This window comes from Eschscholzia californica, unplaced genomic scaffold (genome assembly GCF_041429995.1).
Source record: "Eschscholzia californica isolate CP2 unplaced genomic scaffold, dmEscCali1.0.p SCAF_1, whole genome shotgun sequence".
NCBI lineage: Eukaryota > Viridiplantae > Streptophyta > Magnoliopsida > Ranunculales > Papaveraceae > Eschscholzia > Eschscholzia californica.
The window spans coordinates 61,822,853-61,843,606 of NW_028238198.1; the positions used below are offsets into that span (position 1 = coordinate 61,822,853).

The 20,754-nt window shown below is 37.9% G+C and overlaps 2 protein-coding genes across 2 annotated transcripts in view; both read right to left on the reverse strand.

Moving 5' to 3' along the window:
* LOC147568038 (uncharacterized) overlaps nt 1–7,923 on the reverse strand; it is a 29,041-nt gene extending 21,118 nt beyond the window's left edge. The window contains exon 1 of the mRNA XM_086654486.1: nt 3,965–7,923. Coding sequence (XP_086510612.1) covers nt 4,734–6,068 — 1,335 coding nt within the window. The 5' untranslated portion in view covers nt 6,069–7,923 and the 3' untranslated portion in view covers nt 3,965–4,733. The remainder of the gene's footprint in view (nt 1–3,964) is intronic.
* A 6,376-nt stretch (nt 7,924–14,299) lies between these two features.
* Nucleotides 14,300–20,507, reverse strand: LOC147568040 (GC-rich sequence DNA-binding factor-like protein). The gene is made up of 6 exons (XM_086654487.1): nt 19,212–20,507; nt 17,980–18,147; nt 16,716–17,395; nt 15,925–16,207; nt 15,520–15,809; nt 14,300–14,769 (listed from the first exon to the last, which is right to left on the reverse strand). Exons 1-6 carry the CDS (start codon nt 20,415–20,417, stop codon nt 14,577–14,579), a joined length of 2,820 nt encoding a protein of 939 aa, XP_086510613.1. The 5' UTR covers nt 20,418–20,507; the 3' UTR covers nt 14,300–14,576.
* Between the last annotated feature and the right edge of the window lie 247 nt (nt 20,508–20,754).

A 20,754-nucleotide genomic window follows, 5' to 3' on the forward strand; every position in this document is an offset into this window, starting at 1 on the left:
CAATATTAGCTCCAAATATTTCCAAGAATATTACCCAAAACTCCAAATAATAGCTTTTTAGAAGATGAAAGAAGAGAAATTTAGAAGAGAAATAGAAGAAGAAGAAATTTATGAAGAAATTAGAAGTTTGGATGAAGAAATTAGAAGGTCAGATGTAGAGATTAGAAGTAGAAAGAAATTAGAAAGAAGAGATGAAGGTGGTAGAAAAAGTAGTAGAAGAAATGGATTTAGGGTTAGAAGAGGGAAGGAGAAGTGGCTTAGAAATTAGAGAAGGAAGCCTTTTGAGAGGGATTTTAAGTCTAGAGAGAAATGAAAGAGGTAGAGATTTATTTATAGATGGGTTGATGGCTAGGGTTTTAGGAGTTAATTGGGAGAAAATGGGAGAAAGAGGGTTAAAATAGGAAGTTAGGGTTGCTTTCTACTCAAGAAATGATTTCTTATTGGTTGAACATAAAGTGAGACAAAAAGGAGGGGCATAAAAGTAATTTCCGGAGGGCTTAAAAGGGAAAAGAGGGACCACATGCTGCTGTCCGTTGGGTGCATTCAGGACGTGCCACGTCACTTGCTATTATCCCACCAGCCAGAATGGTGCCCGAACGTGTCCCACCAGTCTACATTGTTTGACTCCAACTTTGACTATGCATATCTCACTCTTCCGGACTCTGAATGGACTTCCGTTTTCTCCTACGAGCTCGTCTCGGACTCTACTTTTCACCCATACACTGACCTTGGCCAAATTTACCAGAATACCCATGTCCAAAAGACCAAAATGCCCTTCAAGTAATTTCCTCTCATTTTTAATCGCTTTTCACACATTACTCTACAAAAGACACCTAATCAAGAAAACCAACCATTTTATTATAATAAAGACTCGAAACCGACTAACTTGGCTAAATTAAACGACTTAGATGGGACATTTTCATAACCCATCAATTCATATAATCCCTGAGTGTTATAGGTTGATTTCTGCCCATGGCTTGGTTCAAATTTTCACCCATAGTGTCACTCAAAGAGAGATTTGCTAGAAGGTTACTTAAATGAGTTTCTCTACTGATGAAACGACCTCTCTTATCACGATATCTATCGGGCATAAACTAGAGCCTAATGACCAAGGATACTATCATTTTTTTTTGAAACCAAAGAATCACTACGAAGACCCTAGAGGAAAACAAACACAATCAAGCTGAGTCCACCAAGCAACCTAAACAAAATCTAGCAACAAGTTGATTTAGACTTAATTTTAGTGAATGGGTTAGTCAGATTCACCTAAAATCTAGATAGCTCCTAATTCGTTACAAAGCTTGAACTATTACTGTTATGAGGGTTACTCCGTCAAAGTACTGTGGTCAAACAATTCTTGGAAACAACCAACGATGAACGTTGTGATAACCGTCCTACCTTCGGTAACGTTTCCTCTTCTCGAGATGACCATTTAAAGAATTGAGTGACACTTCCCTTTTAGGAATGCCCAAATAAAAATCAAGTCCCTGAATTGTTTCAAAGATCCTATGAGCTCGAAACCTTAGGGGCTAATGTCTAAATCAGATTTTAGTTTTTAGGTGAGGTTTAGGATCGTGAATGTTGTTACCTATTTGGGCAAGAGAACGGTGATGAAATCCGTCTCCTATCTTTCAATTGGGTTATTGCCCTTACTAGAATGTTTATACTAAACAATTCGATCAAAGCAATTAGGCACAGAAAAACACACAATTACTCACTGACAGGGGCTTCGTGGGTGATTAAGAGTTACCTCCTGTTCAAGACGGGCGATGACCCTTGCAGACGACCCGGATCACTCTTCCGCGAGTGTTCGAACCCGAGGATTCGTTTGATTTTCGGTTACAATTTAAAAGCCCTATAATTTAGGGTCAAAACGTTTAAACCAAAAATAAAAACTAGAAAGTATAAAGTCTCTCTCTCACCAAAAAATACAAAAAAAAAAAATTAAATGAAACGTAAATTCTTCTTCTTGAGCTCCTCTCCTTGTTGAGCCTTCTCCTTTGCTCCTTAGTGTTCTACACACCAAAAAAAATGGAAAAGCAAGTCAAAGTGTCCAAAAATCAGAACTTACCAAAAATAGAACTTTCCAAATATAGAAATAAGATAAGACAAATTCAGACTTAGTCCCCGACAGCGGCGCCAAAAACTTGATGGGCCTAGAAAGTTTCCTAAAAAGGTCACCACCCGCAAGTATACGGGTGTCAAGTAGTAAACCCGGTAAGACTAGAGTCGATCCGCGGTGACTAAGTCAAACTCACTCTTAAACCTAAAATTAACTTGGATTTTTTTCGATTTTGAAACTTTTTGCAATTAAATAATAAGACTAAAGACAAATAATAACGGTAAGTGAATTGATGGGGGAAGTAGCGTAGGGTTTAGAATCCGTTCTAATCATGCATAGACATCGACTTAAATTTCATATCTTTTATGAATCAAAATACTATGTTCTTATCAACTCTAACTCTTACCTATCAACTAGCAAGTGTCCACCATTAAAGAAACTAACCTAAACATGGTGGATCAAGCTTCAAGACGCATAAGTAATGAAAGACAAGTCACGATTCAATAATCGACTAACAACTAAGAAGTATTAATTATTAAAGGTGTCATTCTAAATATGATAAATCAACTCAAGAGTATTAACTAATGAAAAAATCGTGAACAAAGTTTAAAAGAAATCAATATATGAAGCACTTAATCTGTCAAAATAATCGTCTAAGAAATATGCATATTCAGAACTTCATCAAAACCCTAAACTAGAAAATTAGCTACTCATGTTGAGAGAGATAAATATTTAAACAAATTAAAGTATGAGAGTAAAGTGGGGAGAGAATTAACTTTCTTGCTGATTTCCAAACCAAACAGGGCCTTAGAGCAGTGTTTTCCTTTTGTTTTTCCTGTTTTCCAGACAAACAGACCAAACAGGCTCTAAAGGAACACAATTTTCTCACCTTCTCGGAAATGCTTTCTCTGTGGGAAAATAATTTTCCAAGCAGTTTTCTCGTCTTCCTCAACTGAATTTTCTCTCTCTACTGTTTGTTTCTCTCTCTTTCTTTCTCAATCCAAAAATCAAACTCGAAAAATATTGAAGATAAGGATTATATAAGATTAAATAGTGAAGTACAATCCTCTCTCTTTCTTTCTACCAAAAATCTCTAACTCTCTTTCTCTTTCTGATTACAAATAACTCTCTCTCACACTCTCTCTGTTTCTCTTTCTCTTTCTCTCACTAAAAGATAAAGAAGACAGTAAAAGAAGAAAGATAGATGATGAAAATAATTGGAATAATCTCCTCTATTTCGTAGCCGTGTGGAGATGTGATGTAATCCGAGTGATCCCAATTTTCAATTCGGTTCCAGAGCTCTCTCACTGTTGTTGTTCTTCAAGTTATATAAAGAGAGAAAACTCAATTCAAAATCCTCTCATTCTCCAGCTATCACTTTCCATTTCTTCTCTCTGGAATTTTATCAATCAATCTGGTTATCCTCCTTAATGAACCGAATCTTTCCCTTTCAAGCCATCTCTATCTCACCACCGAATCTTCATATTTTATCTCTCTAAAATATTTGATAATTCTGAACCGAAATCCTTCTTCCTCAATATCTCTTTCTCGGATTTTTCCTTTCCATCAATATATCTTTCCTTCTCTGTAAAAATCACTATCCACCGAACTCTCTCTCTCTCTCTCTTTCTGTTTATGTCATTCATTCTTTCTTTCTTATTAGAGAAAGAAATTTCTTCTCCCACTGTGCTATTAACAGAACCGAGAGAAAGGGAAAGAGATATTCTCATTAATATGGGAACCAATCAACGTGGGATGCTTTGTTGTCAAGAGAGGACGTTATGGTGTATCATAGAGCATCGGGTTAGTGTGCGTCCAGAGAAGGGATCGTTGGATTTATGTGGCCTGCTGTTTTATCTTGCATCTCGTCACATAGTACATCAACATTCTTAAAACTATCACTATAATCACATGCAAATCTACTCAAAATGTTCAAAAATTTTCAAATTTTGGCTAATTTGAACCCTTTTGTCTTTGAAACCCATGGTCATGCATTGGTTATGGTCATATCCCGCATCCCCAAACTTAAAACTAACATTGTCCTCAATGTTCTAAGCATACACTCACCAAAAGATAAAGAGGCACATCAATTTAAAGAGTAGAGTGGAGAGATATTACCATAACCGAAGGAGATAAAAGATGATACTACCAAGGCTCATGTATAACGAGGTTCCAAGTTATGCGAAACTCACGCCATCCCCAAACTTGGAACAAACCATGCCTTAGAAGTAAAACATATAAGAAATGCTCCTAAAATATCCAAAAATATAATGAGAATGAAGCACAAAAGAAGACATGACCATATAAAGTCTACCACTAACGCGGGTATAGACGATTGCATCGAGTTATGCAATTAGCCTTTGATTCTCTTGTTTTCACACAAAAGCACGAGTTATGTCTCGCGGAGGGTTTCCAGAGATGATACCCACAAACATCAAAGGCCACCTTAGTCGGCCTAACGATCATAAAGTAAAAGACGAAAGATTTGGGGGTCAACCCAAAGAAAGCTATATACAAAAGCTAAAAGTCTCACAAGAATATTAAACGAAAGAAGTGCAAGTGAGACTAATAGCGAAAAGAAGCCATCCCCAAACTTAGTGGATGCACGGTCCACTAAATACGCATAAATGCTAGGGGCGACGACTAAAAAGTCGTCAAAAGGGTCGACATATTAGGGAAGTGGGAGGAGGTCAGTCCGAGGCAAATAATCAAACTCAAGCTTAGTGGATAAAACATCCACTAAGTCCCTAGACATGCTAGGAAAGACGTCCGAAGTGTCCCTGAAGGGGTCAACAATCGAGTCTGAGATCATGTGGAAGGTCGAACTAAACTCTAAGGGTAAGAAAATATGCTCGGGGACCAAGTCAAGGTCCGTGGTTTCCTTAGGTAAATAATCCAACAGATTATCCACTATCTCTTCAACTACTATGTTATCGACATCCTTAAAGGCATCAGGAGCCTCAAAGTTAGGCATAACACCTTCCATTCCACATAACTCATCCAAGTAATCACAAGTGCTAAAAATTGGAAAGTTCAACATCGTGTGATCCCCAAACTTGCTCATAGAGCTATCATCCTGAACATCAAAATCTAGTGTAGGTCGATCATGGTGAGATAACAATGGTCGAGGGACTGAGCAACAAGGGTCATCGGTCAATTCCATCTCAAAAGGTCTATCAGGAGCTTCTTCGACATTTAACTTAAGACTAGAGTTAGGTGTATTACCCTCACCCTCGTTCATAGTCTCCTCTTGAGTTTGGGGTGCGCAAACCCCTTCCTCGTCGACGATAGGCTCTGACTCAAGTCTATCAACAATTTTGAGAAGCCGTTCCGTGATCTCTGTTATATCTCGATTAAATCTAGTTTGGTACTCTAAAATTGCTTGGAGAGTGTCTTCAGACATCTCCTCGTAATAAGGCACATGAGTATAACTAGACGAAGACTCTCGCGGAACACGGATCATGGGACAATACTCGGTTAAATGGTCTAAGCTCGCACAAATAGCACAAACCGGGTTAATGGTCTCCAAGGTCCTTTCTTCACTACCTTCATGTATATACATAGACTCGACTCTTTGAGTGGAATCATCGAGTCGGGAATTGTCATCACTAAGTGAACCGTTCATATATGCTTGTCGATAGTCACGAAGACTTCGACGTGGTCGATCAATACTAATAGAACTACGGTTATCATCAAATGACAAATCCATACATGAAGGTGTTGTCATCCCAAATTCTTGTTGATAGTCTCGAAGACTCTTACGGGGTTGATTACCCTCATGCTCATAATCGCTAAAACCATATTCATGACGAGTCTGACCGACTCCATACATCCGTCGATATTCACCCATGGTCATCCTAGGTTGGTCAGACTCAACTCGCCTATTCCTATCACTAGTCGTAACATTCCTATATAAATTTGAGTAGTCCTGATGACTTGTAGATGGTCGACTAGTGTTGGAACGGGTTCGCATAAGGTCATTCTCATCAAATGACCAACTTGCCATGATCTCACAATGTTCAAGGATACTAACACACAATCGCAAAATGGGAACAAACACTTATAGACTAACAATCACACACACAAGTAAAAAGGAAGAGATAGAATGTGATACTATCGAGTGTTCCTCTCCTTTCGTTCGCCTTTTCCTTGGCTTCTCGATTCCTTCCTTTTCCTTCGCCTTTATGTCACTTTTGGCTCTTTTTTCGAAAACGGTACCTGAAAAGAAGATAAAAAACTACAAAACTAAATAAAGAGATAACGTCTGAGAAAGCAACTAACACAAGACTAATGAACAAAACAACAAACGCTATCCTAACTACTAAGCCTATCCCCGGCAGCGGCGCCAAAAACTTGATGCACCCGAAAAGGTTACACACCCAAGCGGAGGTATCAAGTAGTAATCCGGCAAAGCCGGGATCGATCCAAGGATAGGAAGGCAATTTGGATATCGAAAGGTCTTATCCCTCGGTCTAGATATTAAAAGCTAACTTAGACTAAAAGGAGAAAAACAAAGGTAAACGAGGGTTTTGATTGAATAAGCAATAAAGGAAACAATTAAAGCAAGTAAAACTAAACAATAAAGTAAACGGGCGAGAGAGATTCGAGAGAAGAGTCGGAGGAACAAGAGTCGGGAGACGGTAAGAGTTGATTCGGGTAAAAGTTAATTGAGACGGATACTTCGATCCACATGATCGACAATGACAAATACTATGTATCTATTCACATGAAAGTGTAATTAACTTCACCCACATTGACAATCCTAAGCATCATGTGTCTAACTAAGCATAACCGATCAAACGTCACTAAGCATCGACTATCAAACTTACACACACCATCTAATGAATTGAGAATGAACAAGTATGACACTAATAAGCATAATACGTCAAACTAAGTATAATCGATCAAACGTCACTAAGCATCGATTATCAAACTAAGTACGCATTATCAAAGTTCGTATCAATAGACGATTACGATCAAGGCTTCTAGTTTATAAAACTAGACGAAGACAATTAAACTCACATGTAAACAAATAATAAGTCAATCATCACATTCAAATCATGCTTCAAGAGTATCCGAATACGAGAGTTCATGTATCGAAGTCCGGGAATCTATAATGATAATCTACAACTATGTATTGTCCGATTTAATGTGTCAAATACAATCGATGTTCGACTCCTAAGGTGGTGTCTATAAGGACTACGTATATCCGGAGGTCATACTTAGTCAAACAAACGTCCTAAATCGGTTAATCCCGAGTCGTCGAAAATGTGGTCTAGTCGCCTAACTATGCGAAGTGCTTGACAAGACACATGAAATACGATCAAAACGATAATCGAATCAAATGAACATCAATTCATAATCGAAACATGAAATCATATTAAACATAATCACGAATTCATCACATTTCATCCCATATATTCGACACACTTGATTTAGCTAAACATGTTGAATGAATAATAAATGAAAAGAAGATGATGAGAAATCCCCCTTTTTCGATGTGGCTCGAGGCTAGGTTCGTCGAGAAAAATGAGTCTCTAAGTGTAGTCGATCTCCCCGTAGCAATTTTCTAGGTTTTCCTTTAATAGTGAACTTTGGGTGTCCCCGAGTAAAAATCAGATTCCCCATAGCACCCACCATCATCTTCTCCATTTAGAACACAAACTCCATTAAAGCTTCATCAAGCTTTCTCTCTCTAAAGATTTCTTACCCAAAATCAAATCAAATCACATGGGAAGTTAGCCAAGGACATGGGGAGTAAAAGCCCCAAGATTTCCGGCCAAGAAAGTGGCCGGAAACCCTAGAAAATTCCGGCCAAAAAAGGTGAGGAAATCCGGCCAAAACCCAAGAAGGTCCGGCCAGCAGCTCCCGTGCACGTTCCTGCCGTCCCGAGCTGTTGGTGCGCGTGCTAAGCTGCTGTCCCGAGCTTGCGCAGCTGCCGTCCGTGCGTCCCCTTGGAATCCCGAGCAGCAGCTCCATGAGAGCTTCAAAACCCGAGCTGCTGCTGCAACTCCACGAGAGCTCGGGCTGCTGTTGCGTCCCGTGCGTGCTGTCCCGTGCTGGAGCAGACGCATCCCGTGCACAGCAGCTGTCGCGAGCTTGCTTCCTTGCCCGTGCTTGCTGCCTCCGGCTGCTTCCGGCCAAGACTAGGCCGGCCCTAGTGTTGGCCGGCCTAGCTTGGCCGGCCTCCTCCTTCTTCTCTCTTTTTCCCTCTCTTTCACACTCTTGAACCCTTCAAACCCTAGAACTCCTTTAGCCTCTCTCTCTCCTCCAAAGTTGTGTAGTTCAATGATGAATGAAGAAGGAAGAAGATGAATAGTGTATTTGACTCAAACCCTAGACATAGTCAACCTTGACTTTGACTCAAACTTGAGTCCATTGGGTGCCTCCAAAATCTCTTCCTTCTTTCATCTTCTTTGGGCTTGGGTTTTAGACTTCACTTGGAAATCAAGAGGGTGCCTTCTAGAATTATAACCAAAGGAGGGTGCCTTCATAGAATCCTTGTTTTAAGACCGAACCTCGACTTCTTTCTTTCACAACTTCCCCGTCCGAACTCGGAATTGACTTCCGTTTTCACCGTTGGGCTCGTCTTTGACTCCTCTTCTCATATGATTTGCTTGAAGTCTTTTTCTCTCATTTTGGGCACATGAAATGATAGTGATAATTCGCCCCCTTTATTCCGAATTTCATGTTTAGCTCCAAATATGGTACCTAAACAAGAAAAACACATAAAATATTATTGATAACACTCGAAAATGACTAATTAGTCTAAGTTAGGCTCTCCAAATGTGACATTTTCGTGTCACATCAAGGCAACAATTGGAAAAATACTGGAGAGAGTCTGATTCTGCCCAACAGTGTACCGAAACTTTCACCATCGCCGTTGGATTGTTCGCCACTGTCGCTGAAGGCTCTATATTGACTTGATTTTTGACACAAACTTTGACTTGCTCTATCTTTCTCGTCCGGACACTGATTTGATCTCTGTTTTCACCGGTGGGTTCGTCTTGGACCCTACATTTCATCCGAGCACCAAAGTTGACCAAATAGTCAGACTACCATAATGTTTCAAATGACCAAAAAATTCCCTGTGTGCCTTTGTCCCGATTTTATATATTTTTTCGCGTTCAATTCTGTAAAAGACTCTTGGCAAAAGAAACACACAATTCATCAAAGTAACTGCTCGAATTAGACTAACTAGCCTCAGTTAAGAGATTCTGATGGGACATTTTCATGTCTCATCAATCGGCTTCTAGCTAAGCATTACGACTCCTAATTGAACCAGATTGATTAATCTTCCAAATAAGATCATCATTATCCTATAAACCAAATCGTACGCATTGCCATCTTGGTCGAACGACACTCCTTCGGAAGGTTATACCTTTAGACCTTTAGGATATATTCTTATCAGGAAGGTCATACCTTCAGAATTAGAATATATTTCCTTCACATCGTGCTATCGGACTTCAGATTAAAGGTGACTCGGTTCATCTTGACGATGAACATTTCAACGAATGTGAACTTCTTATGAAAGATTTAAGGGTGACTCTTGAAGCTGCAGAAGTAGAAAAAAATGAAGGCAACTAAGTGCAAGAGTGTCCGCATGTTGTGGTTGAGGGAGAATTGTTCGTTAGCTTCAAACAGATGATGAGAGGATGAAAGTCATTTGTGTCAGAGGGTACCTTCTCCATCCTATGGGATCGATGATTTTCTGCGATAAGAGTGGTTTGAAGGTGCCTATTTACTATCTTCGATATTTGATAGACTTGGATGAGGTTCTCAACTATTCGTGGGGCATGACTGTGCTTGCTTATCTTTACAGGCAGCTCGGTCATGCTTCCACTAAAGGCGGACAAATGGTGGGTTATCTACCCCTCCTTCAAGTAACTCTCACATCACTCTAAGTTTATTGATTTATATGAAATAGGAGTTCGACCTTTGTTTAAATATGAGTCTATTTTGTATAGGAATGGAGTGACGACCACTTTAAGCTTAGTCAGTCAGTTCCGAACAAGGATTTCGATATCGGTTCGGATTTTCCATTGATTTGTAGATGCGCGGAGCATGTTACACATGGAAACCTGAAAGACTGGTTAACCTCCGAGAGATGATCGACGATTTTGGAGGATCGAGAGGTAAAAATTATATACACTATTGTTTTTTGCATGTTAGTTTTACATTTAATGAGCATCTAGTATAATAATTGTGTTTTTTTAGGTTATTTGGGATCCATATAGACTCATGGGCATTGGTGAGTTATCTCCCCCTCTATATGTCTTCTACAACGGTTGTATCGTGTTGATGATATTGTCGAGCCGTATCAACACGAACGGGTGTTAAGACAATTTGGTTTGGTTCAACATATCATGTCCGCGCCCATGAGAGCAACAAAGAAGAGAAGGAGTGAAGTAAAGGATTATGGAGAACAAACATGGTATTGGGAAAACTTGACTAACATCTCCTCAACGAGACAGAGAGGTCCCATCGGGTTGGTTCGGCTTGGGAGGTCGATGATAAATATGGTGAGTGATTTAGTCGAATTTCACACCTTAAGGTCCAAAACCCAATCCATCTGAATACAAACCAGGCACAAAGCTCACTCGGTTCGATTGCTTACTACGTAAGTACATGATCATTTTTTATGTAATCTACTTTATTTAGTATTGATGGGTACATGTTAACAGACTATAGTTATTTTCAGAGAGATGGTGTTCGGAATTCCCTTGCTACATTAGACGTGCCTGGGCTAAATGCAGGAAAAGAAATCCTTAGGAAAGTATGAGGGAGGAACATCTTCCAGAGACACCCTCAATGACGGAGGAAGGAAATAGAAGTACGGGGACGAAGGAAAAGGCAGTTTGCAGGAAGCGGAACTAGACATAGGATTAGTCTTTGGATATTTGATATTTTTGTATTTTGATGTGTTAAAAACAGTTAGTTGTTGGATTAGTTTCGGAAATGTTATCTTTTAATATGTTAAAACAATCGTTTTTTTACGGTGGAAATGGTATATTTTGAAATGTTAAAATTAGTTGGTTTTTATGGTGGAAATGTTATCTTCTTATATGTTAAAAAGTTTCCTTTTAATTCATGGGAAAAAAACTCTTGTGCATAAATACAGTCGTTACAGGCCGTATTTTGTTCAAAATTCGGCTCGACCCCATCGTAGGTATTGCAGAGCTAAAAACCGAAGTAAATGTGCAAAAATACGGTCGTTACGGACCGTATTTTTTTCAAAATTCGGCTCGATCCCGCCGTAGGTATTAAATAGCTAAAAACCAGTGGTTCCTGTGCAAAAATACGTCCGTTTCAAACAGTATTTTGTTCACACTCCAGCTCGACGCCACTGTAGGTATTAAATAGCCAACGCTTAACCCAAAATTCACATTAAATTGCAAAGTTTGCTTGTATTGATCAACTTCAAAATAACATTTACATGTAAATAAACAAAAGAAACACGTAAATTCTCTTTAAGCTCTGCTAACTTCACAAAAAATAGTAATGGTAACTAGTAGAGAGAAATTTTCATTCCACATCTATTTTTGTTGCATTTGATGGAGTACCCCCCTTCCTTCTTTATACTTGATGGAGTTTTCTTCCAATTTCTGATTGAAATTATCGCCACTATCAATTTTCTGTCCGCAAATGTTCAACCACCTTCTTGCGTCTAAAGTTGCATACCCAAACCATTGCTCATTTAACTAACTTATCTCTCGTTTCAAACACTTGTTCAGTTTGAAAATACTCACTAAGATCAATGCTGACAAAACTTTCATATGGTCTCATTTTTTCTTGATTTTCTTCTTTCTTATCAAGGTTGGGTTCATATTCTCCATATTTACGATCTCCAATTTTAAGACATCCAAATTCCGATGATGCTTCGTTTCCTTCAGCTGCATCATGCCACCTTTCTTGTGTATTGAGACCTCCAAAATCCCAAGTGTCTATAGTAATTTTGGATGGAAATTGAGAAGTAGACACAACAACAAAGTCCTATAGGAATATAAAAAAGAAATTTTTAATATAAACGGTGGCTCAGGACCGAAAAATACGCAAAACACTAGTCGAGGCCACTGTTCCTAACTCATACAGAACGGTATGGAGCCACCGTAATTTTCTCCAAGAACATGGGGAATCAGAGATATTTTGATTTTCGACTACCTAGTACCGGATTGATAGACTAACTTTCGGTGGGACCAGACTGAAAATACCTCTGTGTTGAACACAAAAAAAAATTTCATACAAACCAACGAATAGATCATAAAACATGTAAAAATGTTTGAGAGAATGTTCATATACCTCTTGGGAGACTGAATCTTGTCTAGAAATTGATGTTTTTGGATCCTTTGCTATTTCTTCAAATTTTTGAAAGTTGCTTCATCCACGGTGGTTTGCAACAATTAAGATACTTCGTGTCTTCAGAGATGAGTGCAACAACAATATGAGATGCTGCACAATTTCGATGAAACTGCCCCGTTAACAATGGTCGCCGGTTGCCGATGATAGATGACAATTCCAGTGGAAGAATAGGAAGATGAGTGGAAGAAGAGGAATGTCTAGGGTTTTGGATTTTGGGGAGTTTTATGGTTGTCATACCTAAATTGCAAACGTGGCTGAAATACACTCTTAAAGGAAGTTTGTTGAACTCACTCCATTGGGGGGGGGCTTTAACCAAACCAAGTCAATGATTTTTTACCAAGTCAATGGAGTCATAGGGTGGCCTTTAAACAAAAACAGGGGCCTATAAAACTTCTCTTCTTAATTATACAACTAAGAACTTGGTGAATTGGTGGGCGCTGGTTCACTATTTGAAAGAAAATTATGGATAATATTCTGAAAATAAAATGATATATACATATGTGAAATTACAAGATATTAATCCACTCAAATGCCTAGTTAATTCACATTTGAAACAGAAAATTCTTCAAATTATGTCTCCTTTTCTCTCTTAAGACTTGTTCTTTACATACGAATAAAATACTACCCTAAATAACATATTATCGTAAAAAATGGTTCTTTCGTAGGAAGTAATTAGGGTTTCAAACTTACACATCTCAACACGATACAACCAGAATAGTATAGCAACAAAACTTCCTAAATGAGTTACTATCTTATATTTGCATAAATTTATTAATAATCAAAGTAATAAAATATGGCCGCGGCTTTGAGGCATAAAAAAAATCTCGAGGGAATAAAGATTTTGGATCAATAAAATTTGACCTATGGCGAATATTCGTTTTAGGTCCAAAAATAATTCTGATTACTTTTTAATCCTTCATCTTCACCAAAGCATCCAGGTATACACATATAAATATCTTCATCAGAGTTGCTTCAATGGAGTTTCTTTAATTTGAAATCAAGTTAAAATTATATGAAACAAAACTAATTTATCCTGGATCTATATTAGGATCCACTTCAACTTCACTTTTTAAAAAAGTTATAGTTAATTTTGTGCCCTAACGGTAAAGATGAAGGAGTCACAACGACTAACAAATGAATTATTTGAAATTGTAAGAGAAACTTTTGGATGTCCTGATTGTATCATAGATGTACATCTTTTAAGATGGTTGAAGTTGTTAATCCCCTTTTCTGAAAACTCCAAGGACACTGAAATAAATTGGGAAGATGAACAAATTAGGGCTTTCATGGTTTTGAGGATTGGTTTGGAATCGGCTCGAGTCCTTCTTCAATCTTCAATGAAGGAAGAGGATCTGCTCTTACAGCCATGATGAAGGGGCTCCCCTTCGTCTTCTTCGTTTCACCATGGCAGCATGGCAACTGATAGGCTTTTTAGAGAGGGAAACAAGGATGAGAAAGAAAAGGGGAAGGGGGGAGAGACAGAGAGAGTGAGAGGAGAAAGAGAATTAATGGTGATATTGGCTGTGAACCGAAATTATTGTGGTGGTGTTTGTGGGTGGAATTGGGGGAGATGAACATTAAGGGCTAAAGTACAAACATATTTAATTTTGGACCAAAAACAAATATGTCCTCTAAGTCAATCTTAAATGACTAAGACTTTATTCCCCTGAGATTTTTTGTTATTCCCCAAAGAATCCACCTAAAATATTTCTCGTATGAAAATTATTTTTGTCAGACTTCCAGTACATATTAAACTAAACCAAATGTACCATATAAAAGAAAATAGTAAATTTTTTTTTGATGAAAGAAGAAAATAGTAAATGAGAATGACATCTTTTCCCCATAATGGGGTTTGATTTTCTTATTGTCTAGATTGGATTTCTTTTTGTTATTGAACGGATTGGATTTGTCTGAGTCATATTGATGAATCCAATTCTTAAAATACAGGGGAGAAAACAAACAAGATTACACCATTATAACACCACCACCACCAGGGGTTTCTTTTACTTCTGTAAGCTCTTTATATTAACTAACTGCCATGATAAACAAGTTCTCCATTTTGATGAACCCAATTTCTTAAAAGATGGGGTAAGAACAAATATTACAAACTAAAACAAGAGAATGAGTCGAAGTACCAGTATTTGTGGAATTTCTCTTAAAGTGCTTCTTTTAGCTGAAATGTTCTGGATATCGCCCTTGCCTTGTCGTAGTCATTAAGTTCAACAAGCATCTTCTTCAACCTACGAGCAAGCCCACCAGTCTCACTCTCACTCATGCCTGAGGCATGTTTTTTCTCGAGTGTCCTTCCTAGTGTTATTACGTAATCCACCAAAGGTTGCAACTTGTGACTGCACAAGAAAGAAAAAGTATTTCACGGTAAGTTCCAGATAAAACACTATTTTAGATGATAACATAAATAGTTTACTGCATAACAAATTCATTATCATTGTAACAAAGGACTCTGAGGCTTCAGTGTAGATGATGTAATAGGTATTAATTAGGTTATATAGAAAATGAAAAGGAAGAGAAAACAAAGACAACTATCATCCACCTGGATGAATGAGATCTCAATAAAAACGATAACTATAGAATAATATATGCAACAAAGTGCAGGAATATGATTCAAAGCCCAGGGTTATACGTGATACGAATAAGGGGAGACGATAGTTGTTATCTGAAAACAAATTCATTCAACAGGTGATTAACTGGTTTAATGTGTACACTGCTATTTAACTGTCAGAATATTTAAGAAAACTAGGAAGTGTTTGACAAAATCTTCTCTTCGCAATAACGGGATATCAATTCATGACAGTGTTCATTAGGCCATTTAAGCAGAATTGAAGTAATATTTTATTTATTTATTCCGGGTTGCTAACAGATGACTTCTTTGACTACCAATTGATTGAGCTTCCTACCTTTATGAATTGACATTATTTGATCAAGCAGAAATATTAGGTAATACAGAACAAACCCACAAACAAGTCATACAGATGTGTCTGGTGGACCATTGACCGTTCAAATAAAAAACCAATAGAAATGATTAATATCAATAATAATTATTAGTAATAAACAATGAACATTAGGGAAATAAATAGTACCTGCGCTCTCCTGTTACACTGGAACCTGACCAAACCCCGGATATGGATGATATAACTCTCTCTGTCCTTGTAATTGCATCATGTATATTTGGTGTGATACCTCGTAAATGAGGCAATACTTTCCCACTAAGGAGCTCATCAAGTGCGAGCTGCTCTAGAATAGGAAATGCAATTATATCGTTCCATAAGCAGATATTTTTTAGCAAACGGACAGACATGCCAAATCGATAAGCTGCAATCCGTGCTGCATTCGGTACAGTTTTTGTAACAATTGTACTCCAGGTTGGAACCTACATTAACAAAAGACTAATCAGAACTAAGAACAAGCTTCAGTCATTTGTTGCACATACGGCTAATTCAAATGCCCACAAGAAGGTTCAATAATTAAGAACTTGGAATACTTACAATGAGGTTTGCAACGGCATCAGCTAGTCGGGAGTGAATAGCAGATAACAATTCCCGTAGTGCCTCACAGGAAGCTGGAACATAATCAATAACCAAATTTGTGGCAGAAACTGCATTCTTGGTCCCTCTGCTACTGAGCATATCCCAACAATGAACAATTTCATGACGCAAAATGGGAATTGCAACCTTTTCAACTAATCCAGGAACAAGGTTAGCGTCAGCATCATCAGGGCTAAAGTCACTTCCGTCTTCTGGTGACCCATAATAGAATAGTAGAGAATGCCTAAAGAGAAAAACAAATCAATCGTAAGCTTAACCAATCAAGAAAATAAAAGAAGCCATCACAACTGAAGAGATTTCAGTTTCAACCTTACAGACTATGCCTATAAACTACGAACGAAGTAGGCATGCACATAAAATTGCGGAGGAAAAACAAAACAACCCAAGGCATATCTGAGACTAAAAGTGAATGAATTAATAGTATCGTCGGATGCTTCACCGTAAGAAAATAATTACACATTCATCCGGTGATTCTCTTGGTGAGAGAATGGGCTTCTAGAACAAGGTCCCTCACCCATATCTATAATATCTGGAACTACTATGCCTATTTAATGAATACAATATCCATTCATTATGTAGACTAACAAATTTTTATCATAAAAAACTAACAAATTTTTATCATAAAAAACTAACAAATTTTTATCATAAAAAACTAACAAATTTGTATCAACTTAAATGATAAGCAAAGAATTGAAATATATGCATAAGAAAAAGCATAAATGGATACATACCATTTCATATCTTCAAAATCTGATTTTTCATGGAGCGGATCCCATTTTAAAAGCTCAAGTCTCACGTATGGAGAGAAGATAGCAGGGGCGCTTAAAGACATATATGCATCACGGTAACTCGACAGGTAATGTTTCTTCCAATATTCAAACTTTTCTTTGACAACAGATAGTTGAGAATATTCATCCGCTGCATCACTAAATACTTGTTCAGCAGTCTGAAGAAGCAAATCACGGTTTGACCGGTAAGACATAGTTTCACTATCGCTCTCATCAGTGCTTGATTCCCCTTCCACGTGATGATGTGCAGAATCATGATCAACAGATAACATTCTCTTTGAGTCAGACCTAGCCTTCCTTCGCTTTCGAGCTTCAGCCCTCCGCATCATATCCATACGTTTCTGCCTATTTTCATCTCTACCATATTCATCCAGCTTAACTGGTAGATTTGATTGTTCCCTTGTTGCAGAAGATGCAGCTTGTGCTGCAGCTGTGGCAGCAGCAATAACTGCTGCACTCGTACCACTTTTGCTTATTTCCGACATTGCTGCATTGACAGCTGCTTCTACTTCCACCATTTCATCAGCATTATCTGCTGTTCTTCTTTCTGAAATAGATGTGGCGCGCTCTTCATTAATTTTCTGCATTTGCTCTTCAAGTTCCTCTATGAAAGGAGCTTTATGCTGAAAGAAAAATGACTTACAAACTATTAGACACATTATCCAAACTTAGTGTAGGCCACCAATAGTTCATGCAGTGCAGTATCAAGAAAACAACTAACTTGCACGAATTGATAATTCTTGCAGGAAAAACAAAAATTATGAATAACAGTAATAGCACACCCATTCAGCTCTATTAAGGTAAACATGAATCCAAAAGCATAAAAAAATTGTGAGAATACTGTGCACTCATATTAACGTCTATTAGATGCTAGTATAGACGCATGGTAACCAACTCCTTGGAATTACTTGCCTACATGATCTCGAGCCTGCAGAGATCTAACTACACAAGTGACAGCTTTTGCTTGCTAATACATGTTCATTAGAGTTATGCACATGTGCACGAAAGTATGAAAAGGGTGTCTCTTGCCTCATCAAAGGATTTTCTGGACCATTCTACTGGATCCACAAATATAATGTACAGAACTCTAGCTTTGAGTGTGAACGCCTATATTATTATGAGATATGATGAACTATAATGAGCTTATATCAATACAGATATACAAGAAGCAACAGGCGACTGGTCGAACCCAGATTGATATACATACCTGTAAAAGGTCACATATAACAGAAACAAAGTCGCGAAGCTTTTGCATAAAGATGAACTTCTCACCGGCAACTGATAGAGACTCTTCAAGTTCAGTGATATTTGAAAGTGACGTGGACAAATTTTCATCATTCTTCGTAATCAATGAAACGGTTCTTCCATGGGTTTCCTGAGCAAATAATAAAGAAAATTTCAGATTATTAAGCTAATAACTCATTTATCTGACACATAAAATGCTCATAAAGAAAGTGCTATTGTAAAATATTCAACGAGTGGTTATAAACATTCAATAATACGCTACTCTGTATGTAATATATTCCAAATTAAAACTCACTTAAAGAAAGTGCTATTGTAAAATATTCAACCAGTGGTTATAAACATTCAATGATAGTATTTTCAAAATGATTTTGTGAGGTCCTACTTTCCGAGGCAAATGTAGAACATCAAGGTAACTCATCAGTCAAGGCTTTGGAGAAAGGAACAGTCGACAACACCAAGGTGTCAAATTTTCATATCTTGGGCATAAACAGATCAGACCAAAATAAACAGATGATGAGAAATGGAGTGAACTGACATGATAATGATTAATGGAAGAATAAATACTCCATCTAGAACGTAATAAATTTAGATTTTGTAATAATTCAAGTGGAATTTAATTTAAATGTCCATTGGCAAAACGTCCGTTTACATACCTATATAATACAGACACATATATAACAAAAAAGAAGGAAACCATCCACAATATACAAAGACCAAATTTTTTGATATTGTGTCACTCGAACAATAACTAAAAGGTCTGTAGAGATACATTATGTAGACATAACCCATTGTTTTCCTTGCAAGCGCCTAAAGGTTTGCAATCTAAACGGGTGACACTGACCATTATTTGAGTTAGAACTCTACCTGCATTCTTTGAAATGTAAAACACAATTAAAAGTAATCCCTACAACCAAAAACTTGTATACAAGTGGATGGTAAGAACTGACATAGCTCATATGGTAATGAACTCAATTTAAGGTTTAACATAGAATTTTGGGCACTTGCACATCCATAAATGTGCCTATCTAATCATACCAACGTCATGATACTAAGTTGGACTGAAATTTTCCACCAAGTTAGAGAAAGAAAAGTTCAGGGTTTTACACTCTTACTGTCTACAGTCACAAGCAATTCAAAGTTCGAATAAGTTATTGTTTAATAAATAATAAGCAAAGGAACTGTGAAGATATTCACCTTGAGCCTTCTAACACTATCTTTCAAAGCTTGGGAAGCAACATCAGCCTGTTGAGATATTGATATCACCTCCACATTTCTTGCAACTCCGCCAGACCCTCCAATGGTAAAACCAGCAGATGCATTTGGTGCTGCTGGCTGGTACTCAGGCCCTTGATAGACATAACTTCCTTGCTGCAAATTCTGATTAATAGCAACTGGAACACTACTACTAGCTCTATTTGAAGAATCATCCATTCTCTTCCCTACACCCTTTCGTAATTGCTCTTCTTCCCAAATCTTCTCTTCTTCATCTTCTTCATCAACTACAAACCCATAATCTACATCTTTTCTCAAATCAGACCCAATTCCTTTTCCATCAACAACACTCTCGAAAACACCCGTTTTTACACTATCTGTTTTTTGCCCTAACAATGCAATCCGACCTTGAAATTCAGGTTCTTCATCACTCAACCCTTCAGCAGCTCCATGATTACTCCCTCCATCCAAAGATATATAATCTGGTGCCGCTGCTCTTGACTGCCTAAGCCGTTCCCTTTTTGCCCTAATTGCATTGATAGTCGCTTGATCTGGAATCGATGAATCGGAAGGATCTGTATCTTTTCCAATCCCCATTGAAGCTAACCTATTTTCGGCATCGTCTTTATCCTTTCTAAAAGAATTACCCCTTCCATCACTCGAATTTCCTCCTCTTTGATCCAATCCTTCATTTTCTCTTGTAGTTCCTTTATTATCAACATTAGAGATCGGTTTAATAAGCCCTTTTAAGACTAAAACTGGTTCTGGTGGACGAGGAGCCGAAGAAGCACGAGAGCTAGCTAGGGTTCGAGTATTCTTCTGAAGTTCTCTGAGTTTCTCTGTTGTGTATTCACCAGCTTGAGGTTGAACATTAGAAGGAAGTAAAGAAGATGAAGAAGTAGAGGTACGGTCTTTTGTGGAGATAATTCTGTGAGAAGATGATGAAGAGAGAGAAGATTTAGTCGGACGAGATGAAGATTTTTGCTTGTTAGATGGAGGACGAAATGGTGATTCTTCATCTTCTTCATCAGCGAAACTAAGAAGTTTCGGCGCCTGATTGCTAGGTTTCTTGGGTTTAGTTATGCCTCCTTTTGACGAGGGTTTGGTAGTGGTGGTGATTGTTGATTCTTCTCCATTAGCGTCGTCATCGTCAGTGCGGCGACGGAAATTCTTACCCCTGCTACTCATCTTACAAATGCCCTAAATCGTAAACCCTAATTTGAGGTTTCGAGTAGGAACAAATTCACTACTGCACAGGTTTTTTTCTTCATTATTTTCAAGTGGGGAATTTCGGCGACGGAAGATGATTCTGTTTAGGGTTATTTCCAATTTGCCCCCTAAAGGAGACCAATTAGCCAAAATGACTGCCTAAAGATGACTAGCTTCCATTTTGACTCATTTTTTCATGTTTTTGTAAGTCGACTTTAACCGTAAACATTGTTTTTACCTTTTCTACCCTTAGATAAAATATTGCTTTCTTTTTCACTTCTCTCTTTCTTCTGCCCGATTGATTTTGTAGAATATG

Coding starts and splice junctions, on each gene's coding strand:
- LOC147568040 (XM_086654487.1), bottom strand. CDS start 20,417: ATGAGTAGCAGGGGTAAGAATTTCCGTCGCCGCACTGACGATGACGAC. Junction 18,148..19,211: donor ATAGTGTTAGAAGGCTCAAG/GTGAATATCTTC, acceptor TTATTTGCTCAG/GAAACCCATGGAAGAACCGT. Junction 16,208..16,715: donor GATTTTGAAGATATGAAATG/GTATGTATCCAT, acceptor TTTTCTCTTTAG/GCATTCTCTACTATTCTATT.